The sequence below is a fragment of the Colletotrichum higginsianum genome, chromosome 8, assembly GCF_001672515.1.
Source record: "Colletotrichum higginsianum IMI 349063 chromosome 8, whole genome shotgun sequence".
Lineage (NCBI taxonomy): Eukaryota > Fungi > Ascomycota > Sordariomycetes > Glomerellales > Glomerellaceae > Colletotrichum > Colletotrichum higginsianum.
Genome location: NC_030960.1, coordinates 775,719 through 792,401, shown reverse-complemented (window position 1 = coordinate 792,401; position 16,683 = coordinate 775,719). Strand labels below are relative to the sequence as shown.

The 16,683-nt window shown below is 55.8% G+C and overlaps 6 protein-coding genes across 6 annotated transcripts; 4 read left to right on the top strand and 2 right to left on the bottom strand.

Moving 5' to 3' along the window:
- Positions 1–468: 468 nt before the first annotated feature.
- On the top strand, positions 469–2,571 carry CH63R_11258 (Acyl-coenzyme A oxidase; the record flags this gene model as incomplete). Its single annotated transcript, XM_018306232.1, has 1 exon — positions 469–2,571. The coding sequence occupies one exon, from the start codon at positions 469–471 to the stop codon at positions 2,569–2,571; it is 2,103 nt and encodes a 700-aa protein (XP_018153073.1).
- Positions 2,572–3,325: 754 nt separating this feature from the next.
- Positions 3,326–4,758, top strand: CH63R_11257 (Archaeal flagellin n-terminal-like domain-containing protein; the record flags this gene model as incomplete). The annotated part of the gene is made up of 4 exons (XM_018306231.1): positions 3,326–3,535; positions 3,634–3,836; positions 3,902–3,993; positions 4,439–4,758. The coding sequence occupies 4 exons, from the start codon at positions 3,326–3,328 to the stop codon at positions 4,756–4,758; spliced, it is 825 nt and encodes a 274-aa protein (XP_018153072.1).
- Positions 4,759–5,904: 1,146 nt separating this feature from the next.
- CH63R_11256 (uncharacterized protein) lies at positions 5,905–6,132 on the bottom strand (the record flags this gene model as incomplete). The annotated part of the gene is given in 2 exon segments (XM_018306230.1): positions 5,905–6,090; positions 6,109–6,132. The coding sequence occupies 2 exon segments, from the start codon at positions 6,130–6,132 to the stop codon at positions 5,905–5,907; spliced, it is 210 nt and encodes a 69-aa protein (XP_018153071.1).
- A 321-nt stretch (positions 6,133–6,453) lies between these two features.
- CH63R_11255 (uncharacterized protein) lies at positions 6,454–7,539 on the top strand (the record flags this gene model as incomplete). Its single annotated transcript, XM_018306229.1, has 1 exon — positions 6,454–7,539. One exon carries the CDS (start codon positions 6,454–6,456, stop codon positions 7,537–7,539), a length of 1,086 nt encoding a protein of 361 aa, XP_018153070.1.
- Positions 7,540–10,667: 3,128 nt separating this feature from the next.
- CH63R_11254 (T-complex protein 1 subunit beta) lies at positions 10,668–13,362 on the top strand (the record flags this gene model as incomplete). Its single annotated transcript, XM_018306228.1, has 2 exons — positions 10,668–11,062; positions 11,139–13,362. The coding sequence occupies 2 exons, from the start codon at positions 10,668–10,670 to the stop codon at positions 13,360–13,362; spliced, it is 2,619 nt and encodes an 872-aa protein (XP_018153069.1).
- Positions 13,363–14,418: 1,056 nt separating this feature from the next.
- CH63R_11253 (chromo domain-containing protein) lies at positions 14,419–16,362 on the bottom strand (the record flags this gene model as incomplete). Its single annotated transcript, XM_018306227.1, has 1 exon — positions 14,419–16,362. The coding sequence occupies one exon, from the start codon at positions 16,360–16,362 to the stop codon at positions 14,419–14,421; it is 1,944 nt and encodes a 647-aa protein (XP_018153068.1).
- Between the last annotated feature and the right edge of the window lie 321 nt (positions 16,363–16,683).

The window sequence follows — 16,683 nt, the reverse complement described above, 5'->3', positions numbered from 1 at the left end:
ATGTTCGTCGGGCGTGTCAACGGGGCGTCGCATGAGCGGTGCGGCGTGGAATGGTGGCGGCACGGCACTTAGCCGAGGGACATCGGCTGCGTGTCTCGACACCTCGGGAGTCGGGATCGGCGCCGAGCATGTCCGATCATCGGCGGCACAATGGCACAGCAAGATTTGGTGGGCCGTTTCGTGAAGCAGGGATCTCCAAGCACGCTCTGCGTGGAGTTGACGCGTGAAGCAGTGGGTTACGACTAGCCTGATGTGGTATTTGCCGAGGCATTGCCCATCTAAGCATCATAGCGAGCTTGTCCGAGTCGGAAGACGAAACCTTGATTCCATCTGGACAACGCACAAGTGAAGAACGGTACCCTACAAAACCCTCACCCCCCATCCGCGATACCTCCGATTCCCCAGGAGATCTTCCCCAGTCCAATTCCCCCTTTACCCCAGCCTCCACCTCCTCACTAGACCAACAAGATGCCGAATACCCCGGATTGGGTCAAGGCCCTGCAGCCGTCCGGCCCTCAGGGCACCGAGCTCCTCGCTCAGGAGAGAGCCAAGTCCAACCTCGACGTCGATCAGCTCGCGACCTTCATGTTCACAAAGGAGGCTCTCCAGCGCAGCGAGACGATACTGAACATCCTCAAGAAGGACCCCGTCTTCGACAAGACGCAGAACTACTTCCGCGGCCGGGAAGCCCGGATCGAGGCGGCACTGGCGAGGGGCAAGAGGCTCTTCCAGCTGACCAAGGAGCACAACTGGTCCGACGAGGACTACCAGGTCGCCAATGACCTCATCGCCGAGCCGACGCCCTATGGGCTCCACGCGAGTATGTTCCTCGTCACGTTGCGCGAGCAAGGCACCCCGGAGCAGCACAAGCTCTTCCTCGAGCCTGCGGAGAACTACGAGATCCTTGGATGCTATGCCCAGACCGAACTCGGCCACGGCTCCAACGTGCGTGGCCTGGAGACGACGGCGACGTGGGACCCGTCCGACAAGACGTTTGTCCTGCACTCTCCGCATCTGACCGCCTCCAAGTGGTGGATCGGTTCCTTGGGCAAGACGGCCACCCACGCCGTCGTCATGGCCCAGCTGATCCTCAACGGCAAGCAGATCGGCCCTCACCCCTTCGTCGTGCCCATCCGCGACAAGAAGACCCACGAGCCTCTCCCGAACGTGCACGTCGGCGACATCGGACCCAAGTTCGGCTACAACACCATGGACAACGGCTTCCTGCTCCTGAACAACGTCAAGATCCCGCACAACCACATGCTCGCCCGCTTCTCGTCCATCGACCCGAACACGAGCAGGTACAGCAGGCCGGCCAACCCCTCGCTGATCTACGGCACCCTGACTTGGGTGCGATCCAACATCGTTCTCCAGTCCGGCTCCGTCCTCGCCAAGGGCGTCACCATCGCCACCCGCTACTGCGCCGTCCGCCGCCAGTTCCAGGACCGTGACGCGCCGGCCAACGAGCCGGGCGAGAACCAGGTGCTCAACTACACCATGGTGCAGATCCGCCTGCTGCCCCTGCTGGCCGCGACCTTCGCCCTGCACTTCACCGGCCGCGGCATGATCAACCTGTACAACGAGAACAAGAAGCGGACGAGCGCCAACAACGTCGGCAAGCCCAGCGACGGGAACCGCAACCCCGGCCCCGAGGAGCTGAACCCCGGCACCGACCTCCTCGCCGACCTGCACGCCACCTCGTGCGCCCTCAAGGCCTACGGCTCGACCGTCGCCGGCGAGGGGCTTGAGGTCTGCCGGCGCGCCTGCGGCGGCCACGGCTACTCCTCCTTCAGCGGCATCGGCTCGTGGTACGCCGACTACCTGCCGACCCTGACGTGGGAGGGCGACAACTACATGCTCACGCAGCAGGTGTCCCGCTACCTTCTCAAGTCGGCGCGCTCCGTCCTCAAGGGGAACCACGGCAACAACGACACGACGCGCATCCTGTCCGAGTTCCTCCGTCGCCGCGACATCGGCGCCGCCTTCGACGTCCTCGGCTCCGACGAGGACCTCGTCGCCGCCTTCGCCTGGCGCGTGTCCTTTCTGACCTTCGAGGCCCTCCGCCACCGCGACGAGGACAAGCAGTCGTGGAACAGCCTGCTCGTCGACTTCTGGCGCCTCAGCACCGCCCACGCCCAGTACATGGTCGTCAAGAACTTCCACCAGGCCCTCAACGACCGCGCCACGACCGACCAGCTCGACGCCGCCACCGTCGCCCTGCTGCACAAGCTCTTCCGCCTGTACGCCCTCCACACGCTCGAGCAGGAGGCCAGCGAGTTCTACAGCTCCGCCGCCGTCACCGTCCGTCAGATCACGCTCGCCCGGACCAAGGCCGTCATGACCCTGCTGGACGAGATCCGCCCCCACGCCGTGCGCCTTGTCGACGCGTGGAAGTTCGACGACTGGGTCCTGGACAGCAGTCTGGGCCGCCACGACGGCAAGGTCTACGAGGACATGTTCAAGCGCGCGAGCGAGGACAACCCGCTCAACAGCGTCGTCTTCGACCCGTACCCCAACAGCAAGGTGCTGTTCAAGAAGGACGAGAGGAAGGACCTGAGAAGCAAGTTGTAAAATGGGATCGATCCCGCAGATATTAGACTACAGATCACATAAGGGATTAGAGTAGACGTTACCTTTGTTGTTTGCTTTTTGTAGAATTACTAGCGCAATGCAAATAGAACGAGGCAAGGAGCCCGTTATTCGTCACCATCAACTGGCTGCCCAGTCAGTACAAAAGTCTTCATCGCTTTGTCGTTAATTCGTTTGCCTCTTCGCTCGTGCCGCCGCCGGCCTTACCAGTTCCGGAATGTTGGCCTGGGTCTAGACGCCACACATTATTGAGCGCGGCGTTGAAGGATCGCCGACCAAGTGCCGATGAGGCTTGATCCCTCCACTATTTCCCGTCTTCTCGGGAGCCATTAGGCCGCAAGGGGTTAGAAAATAGTTGCAGCAGTGGCTGCATCGTGTGCTCTGACTGTTTGCAGACACGGCTCCAAATGGGCCAAATAGACAACAACACCCGCGGAATTCCCTCTTTGCCAACGATCCTGAGACACAAAAGCAAGGCTCTCTTCGAGCCTCATTTTTGAGTCCACCAAAGATAACATCCCCTGAATGTCCAACTTGAGTAAGGGCTGCGGAAACAGTGTACTTAGAGATGGACATACCTGGCCCATCGGGGGCTGTGGTCATTGTACGGTCCCTTACTAGCCACCCTATCATCACGTTTTGCAATGTTGATTCTGAAGTTTACTCTCGGCCTTTCTTCTCCAGAAGCTAATTTCTATAGGCAACCGAGTTCACCCTGATTGGGATCGCGGCCGCCATGATAGGCGCTCGAGTCTACTTGCGCCTGATCATTCAAGACCTTCCGCTCAACGCAAGTGACATTCTTGTGTGTGCTGCGTGGGCCACTTCCGTGATATCTGCTTCCTTCGACATTGTGTTTCACAAACTAGGGGCGCTGCGTCCGTATGTCTCTTACAACCTAGATGGCTACCGAGGCACCCCTGAGGAGGTCGAGTTCATTTGGAAGGTAAGCACTGAACCTTGCTAGAGGAGTGGCAGCAGTATTTCGGGGTACAAGAGGGAGATTTGAGCCGAGCCAAATGACTGGCTAACTTCCTTGAACAGTTACAATGGGGTGGACAGTTTCCCTTCTTCACGGCGTTCTACCTGTGCAAAGCGACGCTTTTGACGTTATACGCGCGTTTCTTTCCTGTCTTCATGCAGACCCGACGGAAGATCTTATGGGGAACGATGGCGTTCTGTGGTTGCGCATACCTCGCGACCATACTCACAACGTTGACGATTTGCAGACCGATAGAAGGAAACTGGTAAGACTTGTTGTCACCTGGCCCGCCTCACCCTCTTGAGGAAGTCTCCATCTGACTATGACAAGGTCCTCCGATCCCGCAGTAGCATGTTCTCCGATTGTATTCGCCCAGGTGTTCTATGTCGGATGGGCTCTGAACTTTGCTGGGGATCTCATGAGTACGTCCCGCTTCGCCCATTTGGGGAGAGAAGAACGTTGCCAACGTCCGCATGGGGACTTACTAACAACGACCCCTTAGTATTTTGTCTCCCGTTTCTTGTGTTATACCGGCTGCAACTGAAGCGGGGCGTCAAAATCAGCGTTTACTGTGTTTTCCTCCTGGGAGTCATCAACTTGGCCTTCTCTTTGACACGGTTTCTGCAAATCCAGTTAGCAGTGGGACCGTCATCTTTTCGATCTTTTACACTCATCGGTAAGTCTATGCTCTGGATTTATTCGGAGTTCTCCAGTTGGCAAAGGCTTTCCTATCTTCCACCACTCCTCTCTCATTATCTCCGACCCTCCGGACAACACTCGTCTTGTCTCATCGCGTGTTGAGACATGTGAGAGAGGGACTAGATCCTTCGAAACCTAGGGTTTGATTAGCTAACAAGACGATGGCAGAGTTGTGGAGTATCCTTGACCTGCAAACCGGCCTGGTTATTGCTTGCATACCACCGCTGCGGCCATATCTATCGCACACATGGACGATGTGGCCCTTTCGGTTGGCGAATAGGACCCCCAAGGAATCCGGGAACCGCTCGGAACTCTCCGAGGTTCCTCAACATCACGACCAGTCAAGACCACGACGTGAACAACCCAGTAATATGAGCTCGGCCGAGAATCTGTATGATTTGGAGAGCCAAGGTGTGGGCGAGAGTCACTTGGACGCTGAATCTTCCGCAATGGCAAGTCCCAAATCACCAGTGTCGACAGTGAAGTAAACCACGCGCTGTGCCCCCTCCCCAAATTTTACAACTTCCGAGAACAGACGACAAAACTCTGGGGCTTTTCATAGAGGCGCAAGATTCTTGCCGAGTTCAAATTGCAGTAGATCGACCTTTCACATCGAAGTCCCAGAACCACGATCCAACTTCTGTGATACAGGGCGCGATCAGGTCCACCATCGACTCGCGAATGACCGAGATATGCACCACACTGCATCATGTCCGTCAAAATGCTACTCCGTTAGCGCTTGACTGTCGGGTTATTGATCCCAGCTTCAATTATTGCGGCGGCCAGTGAACTTGCTTTCTCAGTATGGAAATGCGATGCCATAGATGAAGTCGAGTACCGTCCGAGTGGCTATAGGATTGATCAGACCTTTACATTGGTAGTGGAACAGTGGGGTGCTGGACAGGTGGCTCATCAGTCAGTACACATCTAGATATTTGTGATGAATGCGCAAAAGTGGACCCACAATTGCAGTGCAGCAATTGCGGCTTATAGGGGCAGGTTGCACCCATCACGACAATATTTAATGCTCCAAGGTGCGTTAAGCATGGTTCTGAAAGTTGAGGGGTAGCAACGAACCGGACAATCACATTGCAAAAGGGCTTTTCAGAGAGTATGCTGTGTTCAAGGCTAGGTGGTTCGCACGTGGTTATCTGGGTACGAGAAAGTCCAGAACCCTCCTTCGTCACTGCACGACGCACCCAGCACGCTAGGAGAGGACCGCCACACGACCCTGACTGACCCTATCACGATTACTCCTGAGGAATTCAAGATTCCCGATGAGGGAATTAAATTGGAGCACAAGAGAGCAAGCTCTCGTCAGTGGGTCGGTGAGGACGGATGAGAGTGGTGGCTGTGCATGAGTCTTGGCGCAGAGGGAGGATCCACAACTTTTGGTGCAATATCTACCTGTATCTGAGGAATCCAAGTCATGCGAGAGCTGCCCGACATCTCGACATAAAAGACCGGACAGCCCAGCAACAGAAGAGATGACAGCGACACGATGATACCGCAACTTCTTCGATCATCAGTAACCAGCAAAGACAGTCAATCCGGCCATTCTTATCCATTTTCATGCACCAAGCCCCGTTCATCCCTTTCGTAAGACTGTCTCCTACTCCAACAAGGCCATGGCTTTACCAACCGACGTTGTTGTGGCCATTATCTTTGGGATGGCGGGCTTGGCCGTGGCCCTCGCCGCCGCTGTTTTTGGATACATGGCCGTCCTGGAGGCCCGTCGACGAAATGCTGTCCTCGAACGAGATATCGCAGTTGAAGCCGGTGCTGGCCTTGTAGTAGTTGGCAATACTGTCTCCAGCGGCCTTGGTCAATTTTCAAACGCCGTCTCGGACTCGAGCGGGCATGTTTCCTCGCAGTCGCGGTTGTGTAAGTCATCCAGAGCGGTACATAGCACTGTTGTTCAGCGGACCTGCGCTAAGTCGGCACCAGCCGCCCCACTGCCAAATCGCCCAGGGACACCTGCACGGCAGCACCCGCCCCGGAGTGTCACGCCCGTCGCTGTGACGTCACCCCCGTCGAGTTTATCCATCAAGCTTGGCCCTCCCTTGCCAGTTCCGCAACCTGTACATCACCTCTGTCGGTCTCAACAAACCTGACAATCAATCTCTATTCGCATCGACATTGATATAGACGTCGCAAGGGCCGTCTGTCGCCCGCTCGTCAAGATGCAAATCCGCAGCACCTCCATCTCGTCCTCGATCCTCGCCGCCATCTCGGGCGACTCCAGCAACCCCGACAAGCCAAGCCTGCAGAAACGCATCTTCCGCGTCTTGGCTTCGTTCCTCTCCGTCTTCCACCTGCCCCTCGCCCGCTATCACGCCGCCGACTTTCTCGAGCTTCGTCACAATGTCTGGAAGCTGGACGAGCAGGAGTACACGACCTCGTTCCGGCTCGCCCAGAAGGCCGCCAAAGGCAAGGGCCGCGAGTCCGACCTCAAGCCCGTCGGCGACCTGGGCTATAGCGGTTCGACCTTCTTCACGACGGCCGACGGCAAGTTCCTCGTCAAGTCGCTACCCCGCCGCTTCGAGCACGAGTTCTTCACCCACGATCTCTTCGACGCCTACGTCGCCCACATGAAGAAGCACCCCCACAGTCTGCTCGTGCGCATCACCGACATGGTCTACACCTCAATCGCCACGCTCGGCGGCATCCTCGGCACAGCACCGACCCATCACATTATCATGGAGAACCTGCTATACGGCAAGTCGGAGGAGGAGACGAGCCACAGGAAGAAGCAATGGGAGACGTACGACCTCAAGCCGAATGACTACTTCTTCCCTGAGAGGGACATCGCCAACGGCCACCTGGCACCGGAGAGCGTCAAGGAGAGGCTGATTGACGAGTTCGACGACAAGGTCCGCGTCACGCCCGCGCAGAAAAAGGAGCTGCTCGACCTCCTTGAAGCAGACACCCGCGTGCTCGCCGACAACAACGCCGTCGACTACTCGCTCTTCATGGTCCGCTACCCGGGCCCTAACGTCCTGGACGAGGCCCGCAGCGTGCCCACCATCCAGTCCGACGCCAACGAGTGGCGCACCGGTCTCACCGACGTCGACGGCAACTGGACCTACCGCATCATCGTCCTCGACTTCTTCTGGGCCAAGCACAAGTTCCGCGCCAAGGCCATGACGGGGCTCGTCAAGTCGTATAACATCTTTGCCGGCCACGGCCCCATGAGCATCACAGCCAATCCCGCAGAGTATCGTGAGCGGTTTCTCAACATGGTCCGAGACTTTGTTATTGAGGCGTGAGATGCGAGGCATGTAAGCGGTGGGCGCTGGGCGAAAAGGTTTTTCGTTGGCTCCTCAGCCTCTTCAAATTTTGTCCTTTTTCTGTTTCTTTTTTCTGTTTTTAAGCGCGGCGTTTATGATGGGATGCACACGTACCATACCCCATGAATCGTTTTTAGCAACAGTGTCTTCCATCGAGATACCATGAAAAAAGTACTTGTCTTCTCTCTCGCAATTGGCGCTCCACTTTTGAGACCGCGATTTGTGACTGTCCCCGACGATGAATCCGTCACTCGGTGCCCAACGCGCATGCAAGGAAGGCCCTAAGACAATTCCGACAAAACAGCACAAAAACATGGCAAAAGACGAAGTCGATCGAAGACCAACCTCAATTGCCCAGAGGCGGATTCGAACCGCCGTCAACACGGATCGCTGTATAGAAGAACCACAACGTATCATCCTAACCAACTAGACGATCTGGGCCAATTTCGGACTTGCCGCTTTTCGACGCCCACGGTCCACATGATCCGCCCTTGCGATCGTCGTGGGTCCGCGAGACGACACTTTTGCTCGCAGCTGCAGTCGGCGGGCCAAGCTTGATGCTGCTGCATTGCCTTCGTAACTTCCTGCTCTTCCAAACTTCACAGCGCATGTTCCGCTTCGTCTTCCAGGACTTCCAGTTTTCCTCCTCCCCACAACCTGTGACAGACTGATAGGCAGAGCACCCAGGCACTCAGACACTTGCCAACCAAATCTTGAAGACGCTCGCTCGCTTTCGTCAACCATGCATGTAAACCCTCCATCGCCCTCTTACAAGTCCAGGTCAAGTTCTTATCCAACATCTTCTCAGGAAGCTCCCTTATGGAATCCCCTGATAACACCTTCCTCCATTCAATTTCAGCTCATTTTTAAACCAATTGCACTTCGACATCTTCACTAAGAACCCAGCTTTGAAGAACCACGCTTGTATTGTCCTGCTCCAACGCCAGCCTCTTGTTTTTGTTTTCAGCTCAGCTCCTCATCCCAGCGCTTGCATAACACCCCTGCGTACTATTTCTATTCTCTTAAGCTCACTCCCATAAGATGAGTTCAAGTGAAGTTGTCTCTTCTCGTTCCCCCTCCATCATGTCTACCTCCAGTGCTCTAAATCTGGTTCTTCTGTCTTCGTCATCACTGTTGTTCTAGCTAAACAATTCATCCCAAGATCTTTCAACTATCCTCTCCAGGTCCATTATACGCATAGTCATAGCTATACTTGAACCAGAAGATTGAAGGAGTATGTCAAAACCATCTTACCTTCTTATCAAAAAAGAAAGCTAAAATGGCCTTTCCCTAGAAACAACTCTCTCTCTTAGCATATCTATCTCAGAAGAGTGTAGTACAAGCTGGGTACCTAATGCCCCTCCTCACAGCATGATCTGTAAAACTTTCTCACATGACCCCATCCATACTGATTCCCTTACGCCAACCCATCCAAGATAAGCTCATTGCAGAGCTTTCATATTTCACAAACCTGTCTGCTTCAGATGGTCCTATTCTAATTGCTTCATCATTCTCCGGACCATGTATCTTCTCTTTGACAATGACACCCATTCCTCAGTAGCTCTCCCCGTTTCTCAACCTTGTGCGCCTGCCCTTATGCTAAGACAAATCCTGGTCTCTCTTATTACACTGTCCGGAAGGTCTGACGCAGCCTGTAGATTTCCTGAATATATTTAAAGGGCCTTACTGCCCATCGGTCTTCTTTTCGTTCACCTGTCACACTCTTACCGTTTACAAACCAAGACCTCAGTCTCCATCTTTCAGGTCCCAGCCACATTCGCCAACCTTGGCTCTTCTGTCCCTTGCCTTCTATCACTGGGCTTCAGGTTGGTGTGCCAATTTCATATCGCAGTGAGAAAGGCGTTATTTCTACGTTACTGATTTCATATCTTCGACTTCTCACATCAGTCCATTCACAGCAAGAGCCTTTCCTGCCTCTCGTTTCCTCAATTATCAAGAAAAGCAAGCCCTGGAGAGCTTAATAGTCTTCGGCCTCATTACTCTTTGTTGTCGGCAGTCGTTCACCCTCAAGATCTCGCCTCAAGGCGTCGTTGTCAACCTCAGTCCTAGGAGCACATGCTCAAAGGTACATTCCATACATGGCTCTAAAGAAAGGGGCTACAAGACCGGCAACAGAAGTGCTGATATTGCAGTAACAGGGTTCTCATTGCGCCTTCTATCTTAAGGTCGCCTTCGTTCAGGTCGCTTTACATCAGGTTGATTTCCCCTTGAGGTCAACTTTCTTCAGATCGCGACTTCCTTTGGACCGGCTTCCTTCAGACCGACTTCCTTAAGATCAACTTTCTTCAAGCTTCCTTTGGATTGCAACACCTGGATATGTGCAAATATCTTCTTAGCATTGCACTCTGCGTATCCAAGAAACATATTTGAAGCTGAGAATCTACTCTCTCAAGTATCCAAAACACTAAAAAGCAAGGTACGCGGCAAGAAAGCCACACAATCAGGTATGTTGCCTACCCATCACCCACAGCCTCCTTCAGATGCCCCGAGATCCCTTTCACGGTTGAGCAATATCTGCTTCACACACTTAACTTATGGCGCCAGCCGTTTCCCCTCAAGTCTTCTTTGATGTTGTCTACTTGTCCTGCGCCTGCTTGTACTTCCTTCTGCTCCCACTTGTTCTTCCTTCTACCATAGGCTTCCGCTCTCAAGTTCCCTCCTTCCCAATTCCCAATACATATACCTGGCAGGCACCTTCCTTTGGCAAGGAAGGGATTCAAGCAAGAAGCTCGCTTCCTACCCTGTAACACTTGTTATTCTCCCTCGCCTCTCTCTCTTCCCTTCCCTCTCACATCTCCGCGTCCTCCGATTCCTCATCCTCGTCTCCGCCTGCCGCAACCTGAAGAAAACTTGGGCTTTTTGGGGGTCCTTCCTTCTCGGAGAGGCAGCGTCGATACTCAGGAAAGCAGTCTCCTTCACGGATCACGCCGTCGTATCCCTCATGCTGTTTTCTCTTATTTACCGAAAACCACAACATCTGTAACTAACATCACTCGTTTTTCAGGATCTTTCACAGAAAGAGCGGAATCTCTTGGCCCCTACACGGTTGTTTTGTATCCAACTGAGGCATCGCATCACCTTCCAAGATGGTCGACAGAATCGATTCCTGCTTCCCCGGTCGCGTCATGGACCAGCCGAAGGATGACGATAGCTCGACTATCTATGTCTCGACCGACAACGGTTGGACGAACGATGACGACAGCGACGCTGGAAACCCCGTCGGGCCTGCTCTTCCGCCCCCAGTACTTTCTCACTCGGAGTCTCAGAACCTCATTGACTTCGATTCGTCTGACAATGGAGATCATTCTGAAGGCAATGGCCTGACAGGAAAATTCGCCGATGTCATGGATCAGATTTCTTGCCAGCCTAGTACTGAGGGTCACTCCACGGAGGTTCAGTTGCTTTCTTTCGACCCTTCCTCTGAGGCTCAGAGTGACGGGAATCCCATTCCCGCAGCGGCCGAGTTCACTCCCAGCAATTCGTAAGTCACAACTTTTCTGTCTCAAAGCATGTGTGTTCTACGTTCATTTAGACACAAAGACTGATACCTGCCGCAGGTGTTCTTTCCCTCAGGAACAAGTATCGCCATTGAGCTCCTCTCGTTCGTCTTTTGCCGACGCTCTCCAGAGTCTAGACTCGTCGGACGACCAGCTGACCTCGCTTCAAGCCCGCGTCAAGCAGCTTGAGCATGAGTACGAGACTCTGAAACGTGAGAACGATCGCCTCGACAACATGAACGAGGTATTGAAGTACAATGCGGGCAAGAGCAATGCTACCATTGAGAGGCTCACGGCGCAGCTTTCTGAAGCCGAGCTCCTCAGATGCCGAGCCCAGAGGTATGCGTCAGAGATCAGTGAGCGAGGCCAGATGGACAAGGTATCCTTGAACGACGTTGGCGAAGGTCTCAACTGCACCAAGGCGCAGCTGGAGAGCCTCCGAGCAAAGTATGACAGGGTTGTACAAAGCCAGGCGCCCCTCCAGAACCGATTGCAGGAGCTGCAGACAGGTCTTCTCAATGCCGTGGAGCGCAACAAGACCTACGAAGCATTTCTCCGCGGCTTTCTTGCTGACCATCCCCAGCACGTCGCTGCCTTTGAAGCCATCGGCGTCTCTCCCTTCAACGCAAAACAGGACAGCAACTGTGTTGCTGGAAATGTTGAAGCTGACCTCCTCATTTCCTTCGAGGAAGTCTCACCGAGTCCGGCTACACCTTCCATGCCTCTCAAAGGTCACCCTGTAGATGGCACAGTCTCTGAGCTGGAGTCGCAACAACAACCTGCTTCGGAAGCCGCACCCATCTTGGTCAACTGTTTCAAACCTGTCAAAAAGAATTCACCACAGGCTTCGCAGCAGCTTCTGCTACAGGCTCCAGTGCAGCCCGACGTCCAGGAGGATCTTCACTGCCCTGAGGTATCAAAGCAGCCAGACACCTGCAACGTCGACGTTGACGATCTGAAGTGGAGCAAAGACTGCGACGACATTTGGTCATCTCCTTTCCAGAAAGAACGGGCGTTGCGTAATCACCAAGGAGGCTCTGGGGCTCGGCAACGCTCCCAAACGCCGGGTATGTTTCTCTACGGCATTCGATATGTCCGAAATCGAAGCGATCAAACACTAATCACCGGCGACGGCATCCCAGAGGTAGCTTCTCGTATGGTCATCATGGCTGGCTTTCCTGACGAGGTCCACGTCCAGCGAGTCTTGGAGCATGTTCGTGGCGGCCGGATTTTGAGCGCCCACGTGGCCCCGATGGGAACTGGCGACTTCACCTACAACCAAGCCTACATCGAGTTCACCACGGCGGAAGATGCCTCGGCCTTCTACCGATACGCTCGTTGCCGCAAGTTTGGGTTCGTCGGTCCAAATGGCGACTCAGTCAGTGTCCACACCAGTATTCCCACCACAGACTCATACCCCTTGAACGAGATCATGCAGGTCTCGATCGACGAGGGTTGCACGCGCTGCCTTGTTGTCACAGGATTTCCAGTCGTACATCTCGAGGCTGTCCTCAAAAAGGCCGGCTTGGCGTACAATTTCGCTGAAGTCATCACTCACTTCACCTATTCTGACGATGGTGACTTCGAAGTATCGTTTTCCAGCCTCAAATCGGCCATTCTCGTTCGGCAATACATTCTCGGTTCGAGCCTCGGCACCGATGGACGAAGCGTCACCTTTAGATCCGACCCATGCGACGGATCATTTGAAGAGCTTCAGGTATCATTCCTGCCAGTCTACCCGACAGTCGACTTGTCCATTCTCGCCCCTGAGAACGCGCGACATTTCATGACTGTTGAAGAGCGAGAAAAGGAAGAGGGACGGCTTCAGGCGGTAAGGTTAGAAGGATGCGATCCGAATGACCCCGAAACCGACACTCTCAAGGAGATGCTTGATCGTCAAAGCATTGTCTGGGAGAAGACGCCAGACTGGGAAAAGGCCGTCGAGTACGTCGCTTTTGACCCCGATCAGCGCAAGGAGGTCCGGCATCGCAGAGACCGTGAGTCCGGGGCCGTCCAAGTCTGGTACCACGGAGGATGGGCCATGACCCAGACCCAATCCTGGAAGGCTTGGGAGCACCACAACATCGACAGCCCCGAGCCGTATACCCAGAAGACCGCAGACCTCCTGTATAAAGTGACTGGCTGGGTTGACCGTCGCAAGGTGAATCTTTACCTGAAAACCAAGACAGAGAAGGAGGAGCGTGGCGAGAACGGTACTGACAACGATGTCGGCAGGTTGTCGTCGACGACGGTGGACTCTACGGAGACGCTGAACAATCTCTGAATCCGAAGTCGAGCGACGACATATCAGCGAGCCCTGACAGATCCTCGAAGACACAGGTGTTCTCTCATATGGCGGGTGTCTCTGCGACTTTGGCTGACCCATCGGCTCATGTGCCTGTCGGCGTGTACAACAATCATATTGGAACCAACTCGGGCAAAGCAGCCTCTACGCTCTCTGGATCGAGATTTCCTTTGGAGGCTCCCTCGCGCGCCATGACTGCCTCGATGCCTGCTTCTCCCGGTTCCCACACCATGGCGAGCGAGAGATTCGAAGGAGTTCACGGCATGTCAAAGCCTGCTTTCAATAGACTTACGACGAGAATGGCCAGAGGTAAGGTCAAGTCGTCCATTGGAAAACCTCAAGTTTGCCAGGGTCCCTTTTGGTAGAAGGATATTGGTACCAAAACGGATGATGGAGGAGGGGAGAGGGGGATGAATATCATGTGGATGGAAGCGAGTGAGTCTGGAAATCTTGCTTTGACGTGCCAACAAGGTGCCAGAAGAGCGAAAAACTTGCGATTTCGGGTGAATATTCTGCTTGGCTTGGGAGGCGTAGATTGATGACTGAGCGACGGGGAAAAGTTGAGAAGCAAGGGAAGGGGCACATGAATGCATAGCCAGCGCGATAATAGACCGAATTCTCTTTTGCCCTTATGGCATCCCCGATTTACTGCTGAAAGTTCAGTCCAGCCTAGCCAAGTGCGACTTATGATGTTTGACCTTTGTTTTTTACTGTATTCTTTCACTGATTCTAGGGGGTCCGACTGCGGCCCGTTGCGAAACTATGCTATTCTTGATGCAGCCTGGCCCAAGATATACCTGGAGATGACTGCTCCGAGGTGACGTGCCCTCTAACTATACCACGACGGTCTCTTCGTCCAAGAGTAGCCCAGTAACCTTCAAATGGGACACTGCAAAGAACGCCGTGACTGTTTTCCCTCCCCGCTTGTCCGGATTCCCAACCCACGCAGTCTCATTAGGAAAACTTCGACCCGAACCAGGCTCCCCATACCTTTTCTTGCTCTCTCGTTCTCCATCTCTCATCAAGAAGCCTCGCTCACCAGGAGAGCGTGGGCTTGAAGGCCTGAGGCGGCTCGTCCGTAACGAGAAGCATCTCATCCCCGTCCCCCTCCTCAACGTCACCCTCCTCGACCGCATCCTCGTCCTCGTCGTCGCCGCCGCCGCCGCCGTCACCGCCCTCAAACGCCTCCGAGACGGACGAGTACTTTCGCGGCATCGAGGGGGCGAAGTAGCGGTGCAGCGCGCCGGCACCGCGGGCGCGCGGCGGCGGGTTTTTGAGGAGGTAGTTCCGGATGAGGTGGCGCGGGATGTTGCTCTCGGGCTCCCAGGTCGGGTTCTGCTCGGCGGGCCAGTTGCCCTTCCAGCGGACTAAGAAATAGCGCACCGACTTGCCGCGGATGACACGCTGTTGCTGGCCCTCGAGGCGGAGGACCTCGTAGACGCCTTCTTCTTCTTCTTCCTCCTCCTCTTCTTCCTCTTCTTCTTGGTCTTTCGTGGGCGGGAGGGTCCTGAGGATAGCTCGTTCGCTGCCGGCGTTAGTAGCGGGCGGCGCGGAGAAGGAGAAGTTTCCTTTGAGGGCGGGGCTTTGGCCGTGCGGCGCCGGCATCGGTGTCGCGGATGGGGCCTGTTCTATAGACCGGATCGGCTGCGAAGGCGTGAGGTTGGCGAAGTTCCTGGAGGCGGCGAGGGAGATGGTCCACGGCGTCGTGTTCTGGATCAGGGGGCGCCGGGCTGGAGTGGGTGTCGTCCCCAGGCCGTTGGGGGGCGGGTTGAGTGTGGGTGGCGCGGTCGCCGGTGCCAGCGGCGGCATCGTTGGAGGTACTGGTATCGGGGTCTGGGGCCTTGGGGCCGGTTCCTGGGGCGTGGACGGGGGGTATCGTATCGAGAGGAGAGACCGCTTTTGTGGTTGCGTCTTTGTGCGCGGGGCGGTGGGCGTGGATGTCTGGTGGGCGGACGCCGGAGGCATCGGCGGTAGGATAGGGGTCTCTCGCGGCCGGGAGGCCAGTTGAGGCAACGGCGGTAGTGCCGGTGAGCTGGTAGCTCCTCTGGACGAGTCGAAAGGCGTGCTGCTACTGCTGTCCGTCTCGATGCTGGATAGAAGCCGTGATAACGTCGGCCTCGGCGACCCCGTCCGCCGCTTTTTCGCGGGAGGGTCTGATCGTGCCCGCGCGCTGCTCAGCTCGCCAGAGTCGTAGGATTCTTCGACTGACATGGGTTCCTCCCCGTTCAGCTGCCGGAATATCGCCCTCTCTTCGGCCTCCTCGTCGATCTCCATCTCGATGTCGCCTTCCGTCTCCAACCCGTCAAAGTCCTCCGGTATCATGCTCTTGGACGGCGTCGAGAGCGATGGCACGCCCTTTCTAGGCCGTCCCCGCGTCTTCTTCTCCCCAGTCGCCGGCGCGGTCGCTGCGGGCGGCGTGTTGGCCTCGACCGCGCCCTGATGCTTCCTCTTCGTTCCCCTGCGTCCCCTCACCCCGTTGTTCAATATGATGCCCTTCTCCCTCGCCTCCGCCTCAGCCACGGCGCGCACGTTCTCCTCCTCCTCGATCCTGCGCTCCTCCTCGTCTCTTTCAGCAGCCCGCGCGGCGCACCACTCCTCGTACGCCATCGGTGAGACGTAGTCGCATATCCTTTCGGCGTCGACCTGGAGCCGGGCGGCGGGGAGGTCGGTCCAGCCCACGACATATTGCAAGCGCTTCTTGCCGTCGACGGAGAAGGCGGGCGGGACGAAGAACTCGTCGCGGATGTAGGCCGTCGTGTCGCGGACCGGGACGAGGGTGATCGGGCGCAGGCGCGGGCCGGTGCCGGGCCTGTAACGGCGGTAGGTCGGTATGCCCTCGAAGACTACGGCGAGCTCGCGCAGGTCCGGGGTCTTGGAACGTCGGCGTCCCGAGGGAGTGCTGACGGTGCTTATGCTGGTGGCTTTGCTACCGCACGGAGTAGGTCTGCCGAACCAGACGAGCCGCGAGGGGCACGACATGGTTGCCCGCTCCCTGCGGAGAGGTTACCATGCCACGGCTGGCAGGAGCCGGGCAGCTCGGGTCGATGTCGCCTGGGGAGGGTTATCGTGGCGGAGCTGGATCTGTTGCCGTTGTCACAGTGGTTTGTTCGTGGTTGAAAGCTCTCGCGTTTGGGGCGGCGGCGGCTCGTGTTGCCCGCGATTCGTGTAATCTAGTGTGGCCTTTGCCGGCAAGGTCAGTCAGTCCAACCACGCGAACAGCACCACGCCGCGACCCACGTACGTAAGAGAAAATTGTCAATGACACCGGAAGATGGCTCTGAGAAAGCGGTATTCCACAAT